Here is a 16798-nt window from a genome sequence, read left to right as displayed (position 1 = left end):
AGTTGAAATAGGGGAGTTGGGAAGGGAGGAAGCGAGGGAACTTGTTAGACTTTGGGGTAGTGGGAGGGGTGATGCTGGGAGAGTTGGTGTTGAAGAGGGACTTCGAGGGTTGGAGTAGTCGTCTACCCTTTTCTCATGCTCTAGCTCCATCAATGTGTCATCGCGTATTCATTATCCCTCTGTAGGTGGGGCATTCACTTTCTTGAATAGCTATGAGTCCAAGCGATTATTGTCTACCTTTTTCTCTTCTTTCACATGCTTCTCATACCCATACAGTAAGGGTTTCCGCATCTGTATAATGTCAAGATTTACATCTTACGGCTCACAAAGTGCCTCTCCCTCTCTCTATCGCCCTTTCTGGATTTTCTGAATCCTTTCTCCCCCCTAACGCTTTCCACGCTTTTTCTCTTGTCCGTTGGACTCTTGCAAATTAAAAAAGCATGAGAAGCATGAGAAACATGAAACATGAAACATGAACTATACCTCGAAGCATAAAATACTGTGAAAATGTAAACCCCCCCAAGATGAGTGCGAACACAATCACAAAGAAAAAGGGAAAAAAAGTAAACCATCATAAAGCAATCTGGATTTGGACCAAGAGAGAGAGAGAGAGAGAGACACGGCGAGAGGCGAGAAGCAAGAGGCGGAAAGCAAAGAGGCATACCGTCGTCGAATATAGCAATAACAATGACGATGGTGACTTGATTTGAAAAAAGAGCACAAAACACCCACCAGACGAACGGCCGGCCAGCTTGGCCTTAGTAGGCATACCGCCTAAACATTGTCAAACCTTTGCAAAGAAAAGAAGAAACCGTCTTGCTTTTTTTGCTCTAAGATATTCAAGTAAAAGACAGCTAATAACCGCCGATGTCTATATCTTTGTGATGAAAAACCAAGGGCCAAGAGGACACAGAGATTGTTTGACTCTCTTTCGGTCTAATCTGATTAGCAGATCGAAAATAGACCAGCTTCCTTTTGCGAGTCCTTCAATACTTTTTTTTTCCACAGGGCAAAGTGTAGTCAATAGTTCGCATGCGTAACTTTAGCAATGGGGGCACACAGTTATCAGTCACGAGGTTTCTGTCTGTAGTCACAAAAAGGGGTTGAGAGAAGCAAAAGGATCGTGTCAAAAGTGTCAAGGCAGAGACAAGGAAGGCGCAGAGGAGAAAAAACAACAACAAGTGAAGAGATCACGTCCTGGTGCAAAGAAAAGCCGCACAGCAGCCATGCACAAGATCAAAAATCTCCCACTGCTTATTCTCTCTTCTTCTTCTTCCTCTCCTCTCTCTCTCTCTCTAGTAGTATTAATGAAATAAGGTCTGGTTCTTGTACAAAGCATCATCTCTCTTCGTCTTTCTTCCCTTTGTTTCTCCATCTTTTTGTTCTCCTCGGCTTTCCTCCTCTCTCTCTCTTCATCCTGTATGCTTCCCGTTCTGTAGTGGAGAAAAAAAAAGATAGGAAAACAAAATCAAAAACTAGCAAAAATTGTACGCTCTGGTTAAGAGCTCATGCGAAACAAACAAAAACAATGACAGCGAAACGCAACAAAGCGCGACATGTGACAACGCGCAAAAGGCAAGAGCGAAAAATAGATGATGGCCGACAATGACGCCTTCCTGCAAAGAGTACAGGATGATGCGCCTGTTCCCCGAAATAGTTTCCCTGTCCCTGTATGCCCAGATTGGAAAAGATAGAGAAAGAAGGACAAAGTAACCGCCATTAACAAAAGAGACGCGTGAAAAGGGTATGCGTGTCGTTTCTGGATTTGTGGTTTCTCTTCATTGGTACTCGGCGCCTGTAGAGACAATGCCTTGAGGCATGGAATGCTGCATGTGGTGAGGCTCCATATGATGATGGTCCATGTGATGAGGGTCCATATGGTCGCGCGAGATTTGGCTCATGTGCATATGCGATGGAGGAGGGCCCATGTCGGAATGCATGCCAGGCATGGAAATATACGAGTCGTTGACATCACCTTCAGAGAGGTCAAGACCTTCTTCGGGCTCTTCCAGGTCTTCTTCGGGGAAGACTGTGCCGTCGGGGTTTGCATCGTGAGTGCGACGGTGTTGAGCGAGGTTGTCGGAGCGGGAGAAAGCCTTGTTGCAAAGAGGGCAGACGTAGGGACGCTCGGAAGTGTGTGTACGGACGTGTCTGTTTCAGATCAGCATGGAAGTTTTTGGATGTCTCAGCTCTGCAAGACTCACCGTTTCAAGTGTTCTAACCTCTTGAAAACTCTGCCGCACATGGGGATGGGACATGAGTGGGATTTGGAGGGGTAGGGGTTGTTCATGTCTTGGACGGTAGCACTGCGAGCGCGACGGAAGACACCGTTGGGGGTGCGCATGACTGCAGCTTGAGCGTAATTGACGGGGCGGTACTGATCGCCGGGGTATGCCTGTGCGTATTCGTCCTGGCCCAAGGGCATGGCAGCCGGGGGCACGTCGTCGACGGGGGTAGCATGACGCGAGTAGTCTTTTTGCTGGCGAACAGGAGTGGCTCCTCTCGGCGAGTCGTGGTAGACGGGATCGACATCGTGAACGGGGACAGAGGCGTGGCGCAGGTCGCTGGGACGGTGGACGGCGTGCGAGGTGACGCTCTGGGGAGTCGAGCTGGGTGGTTGCTGGGTCAGGGACGAGCGACGTCTGCGCTGCTTGTAGGTGGGAGAGCCTTCGAGCGCCGAGGGATAGTGGTGGAGAGGGCGCATCATCGAGGGGTACTGAGGAGCGGCCATGGGCTGAGCGACAGGCATCAGAGGATTGTAGTACTGCGACATGCCCGGGTCTGGCATGACAGCGTACAGGCCCGTCTCTTCGTTTGCAATATAGGCAGGCTCGTGGTGGGAGTGGTGCTGCTGCTGGTGCATCTGGTGCTGCGGAGGGGTGATGGGCTCGTAGCTCATGCCGCGCTGGCTGTAGTCTTCAAAGTGCGACGAGACAAAGGACGGGGCGGGCGAGTACTCCATGTAGGCGGGCATGCTGCTGTGGCGGGCGGCGGCGTTCATGGCGCGTTCGTAGTGCATGATGGGACCGCAACTCTGTTCACGAGTCTTCGTCACTTGAACTGGCAAGGGCGCTTGCATGGCCATCTGCTGGTACGTTGGCATCTGTGTCAACATTTCCTCTGGCGGCATCGCCAGGGGCATACTTGTTGCCTGCATCATAGCCCCCACTGGTGGTCCCATCGACTCGCTCGTGCTGGGTGGAGGGCCCATCGGCTGCGGTGTTCCGGCTGCTGCCGCCATCGTGTTTGCCGCCATTGGGCCCGAGGCTGGGGGTGGCGCGCTTGCAAAGGTCGAACTGCTGGTCTGCTGAGCCTTGGTGAGCTGTTCAAACAGCGACTGACTGGAGTCGAACTCGAACGAGAGAGCGGGCTCGCTGACGGCCACGGTTGTAGCTTCCTGGCCCATCTTCTCGCGCTTGAGGTCGCGTTCCAGGGCGTCGAGGAAGAGACGGTCGTGAGGGACGCTGTACCAGTAAAAGACCTTCTGCTTCTTCTGTGTGCGGATGCAGTTGTTCTTGTACAAGAAGTCGAGGAAGGGGCTTTTCGGCTCTTCCAGCGAAGCGTCAGTGCCAGACTTGAGGTTTCGCAGGTCCGAGAAGATTCCCTCTTCAAACTTCTTCGAGTTCTTGACCGGTCGACCGAATGCTTGGAAGCGGAATGACAAGCATCGTACAATGTCGGTACCTGAGATGTGGAAGAGGTTGCTCCTAGAATCTGAATGAGCAATCATATCGCAGCCTGTCTGTCAGTGAACGACAACGTACCACAACACACAAGAAACGTATTCGCCAGTGGGAAGCAGGAAGCGTCGGATGTACTGATCCGGAGACCAGTCTACGGGTGCTGAGATCAAAAAGTACTTGACTGGATCCGTGTCAGTAAGAGTCAAGGCCTCCATTGAGAACATGGAGTTGGGCGAGAGATAAGAGGCAGCAGCGACATACGATTGTCGACTTGCTGCAACGCGACTATCGAGTCTGCAGGCAAGCTTTGTTGAGCGTCTTGGTCCAGGAGAAACGTCTCTGGTGCTACCGATCGACCCTGAGGAGGGCCCGTCATGACGGCGTGCTGTGTCGAGTACATTGCGATGACTTTCTCGAGCCGAGGGTTATTATAATAAGGGGGATGTGCTAATCAAATGATGTTGCAACTGAATGCGACAATTCTTTGCATGCAAGAGGGGACGAAGCGAGTGTGGGTGGAGTAATGGATAGGGATGCTTGATCGAAAAACGACGGTCAGTATCGAGGGCCTGCCTACGATAGCGTTGTATGCCGTTGTGCAGTGATACAAGAAAGAGAGACTCGATGCTGTATGGCAGATGCGAGAGGGGAAGCGCGACTTGACAGACAGAGCGTGTCGCAGAGAGAGCAGATTGAGCAGATGGGAGTGTTTGAGAATGACAGAGGGCTGAGGGCTGGCGGGAGGGAAGAGGTTGATGAGGCTCATGAAACAAGTGCAAGAAAGACTCGAAACCCGCCAAGCCAGTCTGTGCCCTGTTTGAGACTCTCTAGTCCAACGCCCCAGCGCCCGCTAGCCTGGAAGCTTCGCATCGAGCACTGATGCTCATGCCACAACCAGAACCAGCTGTTATCTCATCTTGTCTGATGTCCGCATCGAGAGATGAGTCCGCGGCCATGTCGAACCGTCTCTTCGAACGCCCAATCCATCTCAGTCCATCTTGTATAGCGACGACGCCATGCCAGAAATAGGTGCTTCCACCTGCCAAGCGGGCAGTTCACATGTCTACCTTTTCTGCCCTTACTCGAGTGCCTACCGCTTTCGCTCGCCCACCAAAAGCCACACCAATCTCGGCCGTTTATTCGATAATTCACTTTCTTGACTGGAGGCAGGTAGGTGCCCATTATTGCCAACCACCTCATTTTTTGCTTCTCCCTGTTGCCATCCGCCGTCTTCTATACCAACCATTGCCAATCTCTATCGTCATGCAGCTTCGTACCTGGCTTCCGAGTATCCTCAGCATCGTAGCACCTGCGTTGGTACCTGCATGAATCTGGCGGAAAGCCTGCTGGCGGCTGATCCACACAACGCTCTACATTTGAAACACGCGCCGACCCAAACGGTGACCTGCGCTGTGCTTTACACTTCTTGTTTGCAACCTTGTAAACTCTCCACTCAAAGAAGCCAGCCTCTCTGTCTCCAAGAATAACATCTCTCGCACCACACCTCATCACATTACCCAAAAAAAGACACTTCCGTCATGCCGCTACCACCGTGATCATCTCTGGAGAGGGAAATACTCCCTTTTCATGCACTTAGCCTCTCCGACTAACAACTATCTCATTTCCCGATCGCCGTCACCGCTCCTTTTTTGCTTCTTCTGCTCTGCTTCTCTTCCGCTTCCCGAGCCGGTCTGTCCGCGACGAAGACAAGAAAGTACGAGCAAGTCCAAGCGTTGTGCAGTCTTGTCAACCGTGATCAAGTGGTCGAGAAATTTTACAATGCAGCGGGACTGGCTGGCTAAAGTCACCAATCTCGGAGCTTTTTCCAAGCGCCCGAGAGTCATGAGTATCTGTCCACACCACTCACATCGTGGCGCAGCGCGGTGCACCTCGCGATAGAGTACCTTTGCCATCAATCGCCTCGAGGCTAGACTTTTGTGGAGTCTGCAGTGGAAAGCAATTGGGTTTTATGCCTGAGGGCGTGTTACACGAGTACACTCTCTTTTGACTGCCTTTCTGTACGACGCACTCATTATTTGTCAAAGCCCTGCGCACATCTTCACCTCGATGCTTCTTCTTGCGAATGAACAAGGGATACTGAATGGTACTCTCAAAAGTCAAAAGTGCGCGAGGTTTACGCAAGTCGATCCGTACATCACGCTTGGAGCGCGTAATCTTAAGCCATCGAAGGTGGGCGCTCAGCTGGCCCTGTCTGAGATTGATTAGAAACATGTCGATCACCCCAGCTGGCAGTTCGTTCGTGGACTGCATGTCCCCATCGCTGCGGACATTTTCGGCCAACAATCGTCCACCTCCAACTTCATGTCCTCGCTTACCACAAGTCCACTCATGGAGGATGCGCCAATGGCCCTCTTCTATTCGCATGACGATGACACTTTTTTTCTGAAAGGGTCTTGTTCAACTGCTCTGTGCGCGACAAGTCGGTGAAGATTGGTTAGAACGAATGAGCATTATTACATATCAACGTGTACAAAGAGATAGGTGCACTCGTTTCCGTAACCGCGACTTCTATTTTCCTCGAAGTCCTCATTTTGTCAGCCGGCAGGTACGGCATCTTGAACTCAAATCAAACCCACACGACTCGTGCTTTTCCTTAAGACGGCCGGTCTATCGTCCAAGTTTGCGAATCATACAGTTTGACTTGAAACCCTTGACAGCTTTGTGCTCTTCATGAAGCCAAAATGTCCTGGAGGGTCTGCTCCTCATCCTCCAAGACTTTTACCCTCTGCACGTTCAGGCAAGACGCTTGTCGACGGGTTATCTCTGCAACCAAAGCGCGTGCTTGTCGTATTCCTCATGCATGCGACGAACGATAGGCTAAAAAGATCGATTTTTTGCCTTCACATCCGACTCATGAACCTGAGGTTCGTCTCGTGTGTAATCGCTTGAAACAAGTTCCAACTCCCTTCTCTTTTTGCATCGCTGCATCCCAAGATGCCATGTTTCGTCGTTGCGGGCCGTGGCCATATGTTCCACCTTTCGCGGGTCGGTCGGGTTCGGACGGGTTTCGAAGAGACAGATGCTTGAACCTGAGTATGGCGTATGCTGCTCGAGCCTTTCTCTCTTCCTACATCTTTCCTGGGTAAGCAATTAACAAAGTCTAGCATGGACACATCTAGACAAATGAGGATCCCTGCGGCGAATCACAGTAACCCCCCGTCACGATCTTTGCGACGCGATCGTGTTGGTTTCGCAATCAGTGGTGCAGGGTTCTGATGGTGCCTTTTGGTGTCTCTACTCGAGACTTGCGACAATTGATTAAGTGCACGAGAACAGCACACTCATCCACTCTCTCTCACCTGCTGACGACTCGTGAATGTCGGCATATGCGAGGTGGACGGAGGACTGCGAGTACTGTAGCTCACGCCTAGACGAGCTTTCAAGCAACCGTCAGACCATCTCGGCAGTTGAGCATGCTATCCATGACCACAAGAAGCCGGACGCGTCGTCCACATCATGGTAGCGTCTGAAAGGAACAGCGATCAGGTCTTTGCAATTATCGTGTGCGTGTCATGGACTTCAAGTATGCTTGTTAAGCAACAATGTTGAATGCGGTGAACGGATTGAGCTTGCGGAGGTGCAGAGAGATGCCAAGCCAAGCTCATCTCTCGACCAGCTGGTCACTGTATCCAGCAAAACACAAGGCACTCCATTGCTTGGACTTCTGATACTCATAGAAATCTTGCTGTAGAACTGGGTGAATTGCCAGACCTGAGCATGACAAACGAGCTCGATCTTGCTGCTCTCTGACATGCCACAAAGTTTGTGGTGTCAGTCCGTCGCAGACTCTTCAACATTTTCCAACTCTTGCGATGTTATTCCATGGTTGTTGTGCTGTTGCAATGACAAAGCTCAAGCTCTCTGCATCCAAAGTTCGACCTCATCTCTGATCACTACAAGCTAAAAGGATTGATTATCGCTCGTTGTCGACGAGTGCTGACCGGGTGAAGAAAGGATCAGGGTTGTCCACACAGCAAGTGCGTTGCATCGTGCTATGACGACATCCAAAGTGGACGCGACATCTTTTGACACCATTTTCTACTTTGACCTTTGTCGCTTGGTGCAGTCATCATGATAACAATGATTTTGCAACAACAGGATAGTTGGAGTAGTAGCACGAGGTAGGGTCGCGCCTAGTACAAGGCATTGAGCTGTGGCATATCAACTTAGAACGCAGTACTCAGCTTGTTTATAGGTCATATAACAGTCTATCAACTACGCTGTCTCTCCTAGCTCACTTTGCAAAAATACCAAGAGCCCCAGCAACATCCCCCAAAACCCCAGCAAACCCACTAATAACCTGCCCCGCCCCATCAAAAAGCCCATTCATAGTATCCCCCTCACAATAAATCCACTCCCCCGAAGCAGCATTCAAAGCCGCCGCAATATCATAAGCCTGACAGGTCAAAGGCACACTAAACGTGCAAGCAACACCATCCTCATTATCCTGAATGGCTTGCCAGTTTGTGACTAGACAGCCACGACCGCGTACATTGTCTAGGATTCCGTTGGCCCAGTCTCCGACGTTGCCGCCGCGGTGGGGGTAGTAGATGCCCCAGAAGTTGGAGACTGAGCCGTGTTTGGAACTGCATTGGGCTGGGGGTGTGTCGCGCTTTGTGAGGACGTCGGTGGGCATGGCGATCGCGGAGGTCGCGGCGAGAGAGGCGATGAAGGCGGTGGTGGAGAAACGCATGATGATTGAGATATGGAATATATAAATGAAGAGGTTGTGGTTTTGTTTGATTTGATGGTTTGTGGTTTGAGTCTTGTGGATGACTTGGTTGGAGTGTTGTGATTGATTTGATTGAAAAGCAGGGAGAAGAGGGCATACTTATGCCTTTTAGCATGCTGCTTTGCTCGTTGTATTTACCCTTTAGAAACGAGAGTGACTCCTGCAGACGGTGAGATGTTCAGTCTCATGCTTGATCGTTCTGCAAATCACTTCATCATCAGAGGCTGTGCCGCATCATGTCGTCGTCAGAGAATTATTCCTTCGAGCCCAATCTTGTGTACAATCGACAGGATATAGTCACGAGTAGCGAGCAATGACGAGTGAATGTCTTGAGGTTCGTGGAATGATACTCGAACAGGCAGGTAGATAGTAACTCCAAGGTAAGAGGTGAGATTGAATAAACTTAGCAACACGGATTGTAGACTCTGCGTGCTGCAATTGAGCGTTGATCTTTTGTTCGCGGAATGATACGTGAAGAGGCAGTAGAAGGTGTAGATCACCTTGAAGGAACTCAAGGAAGGCTGCGTAGAAAACTCCAGCGAGTCTTCTGAAGCATGACTGGCAAGAGCAGGTCGATCAGCTCGGGGTTAGGACCAGAAGAGGTATTAAACGTGTTCCATCACAAGGCTGATCTCAGATCCACATGGTAGATCCAATGGAGATAATCTCACACGTGGTCGCGATAATGGGCTATCGACGTGACGATCGTGTCTTGTCTTGGCCGTACAAAAGTAGAAAAAAGCCTTGGCACTTCTCCGCATCGGATCCTCCGCAGATCTCTCCACCAGCTGGCAGCTGCCAGGAAGCCAGGAACGGGTCTGGATTTGGGATGAAAAGATGCGATCATCTCGAATGGCTCGGTCGGAATTAGCCATACAAAGGGCAGGTTATTCGCGACGGGAAGTCGCGCTGTTGATGCGATCATGATGCCAACCCTGGCTTCGCCACTCAGCTCGAAAACCATCCATCTCCGACGCAATACCTGATGACCATTCTACCTGAAAAGGACATATTCAGTACGCTAACGACTGCTTGAGTTGTGTCATGGAATGAACCAGACTACATAATGCTGAGCATGACTTCTCTGATCATCTTCCAAATGGCCGTGTGGTTTAGGCGGCTCCATCCACAAATGCCCCGACACTGCTCATCACGACTTTGAAACTCATTACCATTTTAATGTCTGACAGATAAGCATACAGATCTATACTTAAACGGCATATCGAGGCGCCAGGATGGTCAATCACGTCGCAAGTACGCCGCTTCCTGCAGCCCTATGGCTGACGAAGCTGGCTAGACACTGCCATTGGCAGGGCAGCAATTAGACTGCAGGACTGAGATTTGCTCTCTAACCCTAAACAATCAAACCGCCTGTTCGCAAGGACTTCAGTTTGCTATCATGGTGAACAGGTTGGCGCCGAGCTTAACATGTCCTCGAGACACTACTCAGACCGTCCCATCTGCGGGTAAGTCATTCCGACTCGACGGTGCAGCTTTCGCTCTCTACTTCGTGTGGTTGACGGCCATACTCTTGGCCATGTATACCGAATGGTCTCGACGTACTCGCCGGTTTGTCAAAGGCTCAGATTTCGAACAGGCCATCAGACTTCCCTTCCTGGCAGGTGTCGTGCCCGCTATCTTTTCCATGGTTTGGGCTGTTTCGACACCCCTGTCATCCGACCACTATGCACAGTCTCAGGCCACGAAAGACTTTGTTGAGAGATGTTCAAACATGTCAACTATCAAGTTCAAGTCTTCTGTTGCGATGAAAGAATTCCTTGACGCCTGCGACATGATCTGGGACCGCATGGACGCAGATATTGGAGGTATTGGTGTCAGAGTATCATTCTATATCGCATTAGCGATGACGATCGTTTCATCTTTCGGAGGACACTCCCACCAAGAGAGAACGGCTGTTAAGGACGTTGGTACTGCCCAGCTTGCGTGTGAGTCTGTCCCAGTGTAATGAATGATTCACGCTGACATATGTACTAGCAATGCTGTCTATAATGGTTGCACTGCTGAGGTCATATACCATCTTGAATTTCTGGCAAATTATGGCCGCTACCTTCGACGTCTGACGCTCACTGATCCGACAAAGGCTCCAAACAAGATCGACCCATGGAATGTCCGAGCCTTTGCTTGAATGCCCGCTGCTATGCCTGCTACTACTGTGACTGACTGGTTCCTATGGACTCTACCTGCGGCTGTGGCTGTGTTGATCTTTTTCGTCCACTACTTAGAGCAGTCCAAGGCTGCGATCACTGATGAAGTTTTGAGCAAAGCTCGAAAAATGGACAATGGTCATTCATTTGTACAGTATCTCCAAGGGCTTCGATATGCGCAGTACAGCCCTTGCCGATGTCATCTACATGCTGGAATCCTCCTACCAATGGTCGCAGGTGGGATCAAATTTCTCTTATTGACTCTTCGCATGGCACGACATCCGGCGCTGCAACCTCCTAATCTCTGCGCGACATTGCTACAATGAGAAGCGGCTCTCTCTCGCTGCTCGGACAAGCGAATCTTTAGTCCCTTTTTGTTCCACATGCGGCCCAAAATGCTAGGGCCAATAGATGCCAGAGTTGCTCTTTTCGCAAGGCGACGGACACACTTCAAATCAAGACTGAGGAGTGTCACACTCGACTTATCTCCAGAGATTCGAACCACTTCCAAGACCACCCGTCCTCCCCGTGTGCGAAATACTGTCACACTTGTAGCTGCCTCAAGGCACAATACTTTCTTGAATTGGAGCAATGTCATCGAGACATTTCGTGTCAACGACTCCCTGCATCAGGCTTATTAATACGAGATATTACTGCGCCTTTTTACAGCTTGTTGTAACACTCCTTCAATTATTGTGAAGAAAGGGTGTGATAGCATTCTGCACATGGGGAGGGTGCAGATTTTAGAGAAGAGCCGAAGCACGGAAAGCTTATCTCGCTCGGGTCGTCATGCCTTCCAAGTATCCAACCAAGAGCCCGATAGATCTCCAAAGTCTGCCCAGAATCAAGACGCAATCACTGCGGCGGCACTGATAAAGCATTATTAATCCCCCACTCTCGAGTCAAGATATTCAAGAAGACTGCTGGTATGATTGATAAGCCAACCCAAGTCTCGGCACTCTCGGCGTCCCTTCTATCAACTCTCTCTTTCGGAGCCACAACTTGAAACTGTCTCCAATGATCTTAAGTTCTTCTCCGTTACGATCTTCTCGAACTCAAAAAAGACAAGCTCAAAATGTCTGCAACAAAACTATTCAAATCGCTTAAGCTGGGCACGGTTCAACTTCAGCACCGTGTTGTCATGGCTCCTCTCACCCGACTACGCGCCGATAAGGATCATGTCCAACTCCCTATGGCAGTGGAATACTATGCACAAAGAGCATCCTCTGGAGGTCTTATCATCGCAGAAGCAGTCCTCATCTCTCCTGAACACGGTGGTTTCGGAAACGCACCAGGAATTTACACAGAAGCTCAAATCAATCGCTGGAAGGAGATAACCGATGCTGTGCATGCCAAAGGAGGAGTTATATATGCTCAACTGGTTTCTGTGGGTAGAGTGGCGGATACGAGTATTCTGAAAGAAGAGGGCGACTTCCCTCTTATCAGTTCGAGTGCGTCACCTTTTACAGAAGCTACACGCAGTCGACCTGATGACCCTGTTCCTCATGCCTTGACTGTGGATGAAATCAAAAGAGCCATCGACACATTCGCACAAGCAGCATACAATGCTATACAAGCAGGCTTCGACGGCATAGAGTTGCATGGCGCAAACGGCTATACCATCGATCAGTTTACACAGGATACATGCAACACACGCACAGATTCCTACGGCGGCAGCATCGAAAATCGCTCTCGCTTCGGTCTTGAGGTCACAGAGGCTTGTGCTAATGCTATTGGTGCTGATCGCGTCGGCTTCCGTATCAGCCCCTTTAGTACTTTCCAAGGCATGAAGATGACGGACCCAATTGCTCAATTCTCGCATCTTGTCACCGAGCTGAAGAAGTTTTCGCTTGCTTACCTGCACATTGTGGAGTCTCGCGTCATCAACAATGTCGACTGTGAGAAACAGGAAGGCATTGAGCCTTTCTTGGAGATCTGGGGAAACACATCGCCTATCCTTGTTGCTGGAGGCTTCACTCCTGAATCTGCCAAGCATGCAGTGGATGTGGAGTACGAGGCTTTTGACACTGCTGTAGTGTTTGGAAGACATTTCATCGCCAACCCGGATCTGCCGTTGAGAATCAAGAAGGGCTTGGAGTTGAACAAGTATGATAGGAGTACGTTCTATACTCCCATGCAGGAGAAGGGGTATCTGGATTATCCGTTCTATGAGAATGGTAGGGAGGTGGAAGTGTTTGCTTGATCAGGTGGAACCCGATAAGCTTTAGTACTTTTCTCTTCTCCCACCTTCAAGTCAAAGGCTCCGGATTGGGCTGCCAACGATATGGAAGACCAATACTCAACACATCAAGGTATTGAAGAAGTTGCCAATTTTTGCGATATTGGCTACACGAGTAACTATCGAGACATCTAATTGAACATGTTAGTGACTTTGACCGACATAAAGGTGAGCGGAGGATAGAGAGATATACATTGATCAGGTCGAATGACCACCACACTTCCGATACTCTTGTCAATACCAAGGGCATCATAAGCATGTCCATGACCATGATTATAGCTTTCGTCGTCGACAAAGATCTTGTTGATATCTGTTCTATCTTTTAGCTTCTACCAGTAGTGTTGCGAGGTATGGTGAAAGGTAACATACCGTCAAGTCCGTATGGTCCGGTAGGCGGATAGAATAGGGAGGGTATATCGTGATGCATCTCGATGTCAGCTCTGTGGTCTGCAACCACGAGTATCAATTCAATGAAGGAAGTTGAACCACTGTTAGAGGTCGCATAACGGGTCAGCGGGCTCTGCTCTGACGCAAGGTAGCTTGCTGCCTATTCAATCACCGTCAGTATCTTGTAGTACTTGTCTCCAATAGATGAACTTACATGCTGTAGTCGTTCTTTCCCACCTTGAGTTTGGATGTCGCCAACGAATACCAGAATCCTCCAGCAGCCATCAGACTGCAAAACTTTACCAAGTTGTATAGCCGTGGCGTCAGAAAGTCGCACTACTTGTACACTTGGAAATCTCATGCCAGGGGTAATGTTCACAACAGAATCTTGATCGCTGTTTCGTATGTCGACTAGTATTGAGTCTTCGTGGCTAGTCATTAGACCGGCCATGTACTTTGCACTGCGTAGAAAGTGCTCTTGGAATTTTTTTGCATTCTCAGCCTCATCATGGGTAGAGCTTGCAGTCTTGGAGGTAGCGTAGAGAGCATTGAGAGACTTGTCAAAATCGATCAGATCGGCTGCCACCTTCCGGCGTTCGGAGACGTAGATTTGGATGACTTTTGGCTTGATCTGTCCGCGGAGCACCTGTACTAGCTTCCAGCCAATGTTGTAGCCATCTTGTAGACTGACGTTCATGCCTTGTCCAGCTTTGGGTGAATGTGTGTGGCAAGCGTCGCCGGCTAGAAACACCCGATCTTCAGCACTGAATTCATTAGCCAAACGTTGACCAATCGAATAAGCAGACCACCAGTAAGTATGCGGAAACTCCATCTCGTAGCCCTTAAATATACCCTGCGCTCGTCCCTGCAGGTCTCCAAGGCTCATGCCTTTTGCATCCGTTCCAGCGGGCATTTGAACGTAGAAGCGAACCATATAACCACCTTCTCGGGGTATTATGACAATTGAACCAGCGTCCGTGTGAATAGTGGCTTTTTTGCGTATATCCGGGAAGTTCGTGCGTGGAAATATGTCCATTACACCCCAGACGGCATTTGAGCTGTCGCCAACCATTTTGTATCCTAGCGAGCGGCGAACACTGCTATGTGCTCCGTCGCAGCCCTGGTGATGTATCAGCCTACTATCCCTTGAATCAGAAGGCTATCAATAACTGTGTGAACTCACCACAGCATACTTGGCTCGAAAGATCTTCTTTTGCCCATTGTGTTCTGCGTGAACTTCCACAGGACGCTCCCCTTCCCGATTGATAACAACAGCAGTCACCTCATGCCCATAATCAATCTCCTGTTCAAGATCATAGCTGAACATTTTTTCCAGCAATAACCCATTGACCCTCGCCTGATTAAGAATAACATGTGGTAAATGCGACAACCCGTTTGGCGTATCCTCCGCTCTCCCCGTCCTCTGCAACTTCCCATCTTTCCCAACGCTCCAAAATGTCAATTCGGTAACATGATAGGCTTCGCGTAACAGCTCTTCGGATATCCCTAGGCTTTCGAATATTTCGACGGTACGGACGGCTACACCGTCGGCTTGTCCTATTTCCAAGCGACCAGGGCGGCTCTCGAGGATGCGAAAGGGGATGTGGGATTGGGCTAGCCAGATCGCGGTGCAGAGGCCTGCGGAACCGCTGCCGCAGATTATGACATCTGTTTCTATGGTGTTCATTTCGAAGTTGAGTAAGGGTGGTAGGCAAATAAGGTATAGGAGAGTAATCGATAAGGTCAGTGTCGCGAAAGACTCGAAGATGAGTAAACCTCTGGTAGCTGGGTCAGGATAATGATGAAGCTTGTTCAGAGTCTTCGGTTGCGCATTCTTTACAGTGTAAAAGCTACCATTTGCGTAGTGCTAGGCCTGGGCAGGAGAATTGCTTGATGATTGTGTGATATATAGCATGAGTGGTCGTCTTGCGGGGACGCCGGTGAGGACCTCGGCAATATTTTCAAAAGCGTTATGATCTCTTCCCTCATATATTTCTCATTCCTAAAGTTAGAACATCTTCTTTCGATCTCCCGTCAAGCACGAAGACAGAAAAAAAAACGATTTCTCGAAGATCAGATCGGATGGCTCCGTCGCGAGCTCACGCGACGACATCAATGCTAGGTCAATGAGCTCAGTTTCCTTCTGATCGAGGTTCGCAAGGATAAACCGAATTGCAGCCAAAGCCATCAGCAGTATCTTTCCGACTGACAACAGTTCAGTTATCAAACAGTTCTCACAATCTGCTCTGCGCAAGCGATGCAGATCTACCGAGTGATTGATGATGCGGCTTGTAAACAAAGAAAGTGACGCCAACACATATTGAAAAACCGGTCTTTGTTATCAACAAGAATGTTTGATACTTGCTTTCACTATCAGCGCACGCTACGAACACTTCACCAGACCAAATTTCACTTGCTTCACTTTCTTTCGTGCATTGCTGGAGCAAAAATTGAGAATACCGTTGAATATTGAGCTTTGGTAGAAACCTGACCCTCTGATGCTGTATCCCGAGCAAGCGGTTATACTGCGACCGAGCCTATCAATATTCACAGTGATTTTCTAATGCTAATCATGTCTTCCGAGAGCGGACCACATCAATGCTCCCCACGAGAGTCGTCATTGTTACGAAAAGTATGGTGCCTTTCGACAAGCTGATGTGAAACATCCCAGTCACCAGCAGGAGCAGCAGCCTCCTCGCCAGACTTAGCCTCGTCATCAGTAGGAGCAACAGCCTCATCCTCTTGAGACTCAACTTCGCCGTAGAAAGCGAGAGGTGCGAGAAGGTCGATAGTCATCTCACGAGCAGAGTCCAAGGTACGCTAATGTGGAATCGCAGCGCCAGAAATTGAACATGCATCTGCTCACTCCTCTGTACCACATCATTCTTTGTACACCGCTGATTGGGTGAGTTCAATGTTAAGATTATTCTGTAGTCGCGAGATGTCTTGACCACACTTTAAGAGAGAGTTTCGCGCAGTGTCTGGTCACGCTTGGTCTGAGCCCAACGACCAGTCCAATTGGTCATCCCAGTCATGATACCAAGTGGAGAAGAGAGCGGTACAGGTGCACATAGCTTTTCTAAGCCATCGAGATGCCTGGGGAGAGTCCATCAAGACAAGACTTCCGATAGATGCCGGCAAAAACACGAATGTGTTCGTGCTTTTCCTTAGATAGTTCGAGGACGTTTTCCAATGATCAATATTGCCATTAGTTACAACGTTCCGGAAACTAGCAGGGAGTCAGGAGGCACCTAATATAAAAGGGCATCGATCGGAACACGCAGATTGAGCTCGAGACCAGGACCGAGCTCGGTCGGGTGCCGAGTTCGGTATAGAGCCCGAGTGAGAAGGAGAGAACTGGACTCACTGCGAGTCTACCTTGTTACAGCGCCTCGATCTAGACTCTCCTGTTGTCACTTCCGTTCTCTCGAATTTTATCCTGGATTTTGGAACGGTCACAAAAACGGGGGCTTGCATACGCGTAAGAGTCAGGTTTCGAAGCAACATGCATCAACAAGCGTTTGATAACTTCTTGAGTGCGAGATTCCTTGTGAAGATAAATCAGGTCACT

General features: G+C 49.6%; 7 protein-coding genes across 7 annotated transcripts; 2 read left to right on the top strand and 5 right to left on the bottom strand.

The window, feature by feature from the left end:
- Positions 1-213: 213 nt before the first annotated feature.
- On the bottom strand, positions 214-789 carry AUEXF2481DRAFT_534504 (uncharacterized protein). The gene has a single exon (XM_013483734.1). The coding sequence runs from the start codon at positions 660-662 to the stop codon at positions 309-311; it is 354 nt and encodes a 117-aa protein (XP_013339188.1). The 5' UTR covers positions 663-789; the 3' UTR covers positions 214-308.
- Positions 790-1778: 989 nt separating this feature from the next.
- On the bottom strand, positions 1779-4083 carry AUEXF2481DRAFT_71004 (uncharacterized protein; the record flags this gene model as incomplete). The annotated part of the gene is made up of 4 exons (XM_013483708.1): positions 1779-2151; positions 2205-3707; positions 3765-3864; positions 3945-4083. The coding sequence occupies 4 exons, from the start codon at positions 4081-4083 to the stop codon at positions 1779-1781; spliced, it is 2115 nt and encodes a 704-aa protein (XP_013339162.1).
- Positions 4084-5369: 1286 nt separating this feature from the next.
- Positions 5370-6306, bottom strand: AUEXF2481DRAFT_534537 (uncharacterized protein). The gene has a single exon (XM_013483733.1). The coding sequence runs from the start codon at positions 6066-6068 to the stop codon at positions 5547-5549; it is 522 nt and encodes a 173-aa protein (XP_013339187.1). The 5' UTR covers positions 6069-6306; the 3' UTR covers positions 5370-5546.
- Positions 6307-7890: 1584 nt separating this feature from the next.
- Positions 7891-8530, bottom strand: AUEXF2481DRAFT_44886 (uncharacterized protein). The gene has a single exon (XM_013483696.1). It carries the CDS (start codon positions 8395-8397, stop codon positions 7939-7941), a length of 459 nt encoding a protein of 152 aa, XP_013339150.1. The 5' UTR covers positions 8398-8530; the 3' UTR covers positions 7891-7938.
- Positions 8531-9618: 1088 nt separating this feature from the next.
- On the top strand, positions 9619-10659 carry AUEXF2481DRAFT_534439 (uncharacterized protein). The gene is made up of 2 exons (XM_013483732.1): positions 9619-10382; positions 10432-10659. Exons 1-2 carry the CDS (start codon positions 9836-9838, stop codon positions 10515-10517), a joined length of 633 nt encoding a protein of 210 aa, XP_013339186.1. The 5' UTR covers positions 9619-9835; the 3' UTR covers positions 10518-10659.
- Positions 10660-11676: 1017 nt separating this feature from the next.
- AUEXF2481DRAFT_71022 (uncharacterized protein) lies at positions 11677-12804 on the top strand (the record flags this gene model as incomplete). Its single annotated transcript, XM_013483709.1, has 1 exon — positions 11677-12804. The coding sequence occupies one exon, from the start codon at positions 11677-11679 to the stop codon at positions 12802-12804; it is 1128 nt and encodes a 375-aa protein (XP_013339163.1).
- An 83-nt stretch (positions 12805-12887) lies between these two features.
- AUEXF2481DRAFT_534475 (uncharacterized protein) lies at positions 12888-15119 on the bottom strand. The gene is made up of 4 exons (XM_013483731.1): positions 14411-15119; positions 13442-14347; positions 13210-13387; positions 12888-13150 (listed from the first exon to the last, which is right to left on the bottom strand). The coding sequence occupies exons 1-4, from the start codon at positions 14912-14914 to the stop codon at positions 12972-12974; spliced, it is 1767 nt and encodes a 588-aa protein (XP_013339185.1). The 5' UTR covers positions 14915-15119; the 3' UTR covers positions 12888-12971.
- Between the last annotated feature and the right edge of the window lie 1679 nt (positions 15120-16798).

Source organism: Aureobasidium subglaciale, assembly GCF_000721755.1.
Source record: "Aureobasidium subglaciale EXF-2481 unplaced genomic scaffold scaffold_38, whole genome shotgun sequence".
NCBI lineage: Eukaryota > Fungi > Ascomycota > Dothideomycetes > Dothideales > Saccotheciaceae > Aureobasidium > Aureobasidium subglaciale.
Note: the sequence above shows the minus strand (reverse complement) of the source record. Positions and strands in the feature narration are given on the sequence as shown.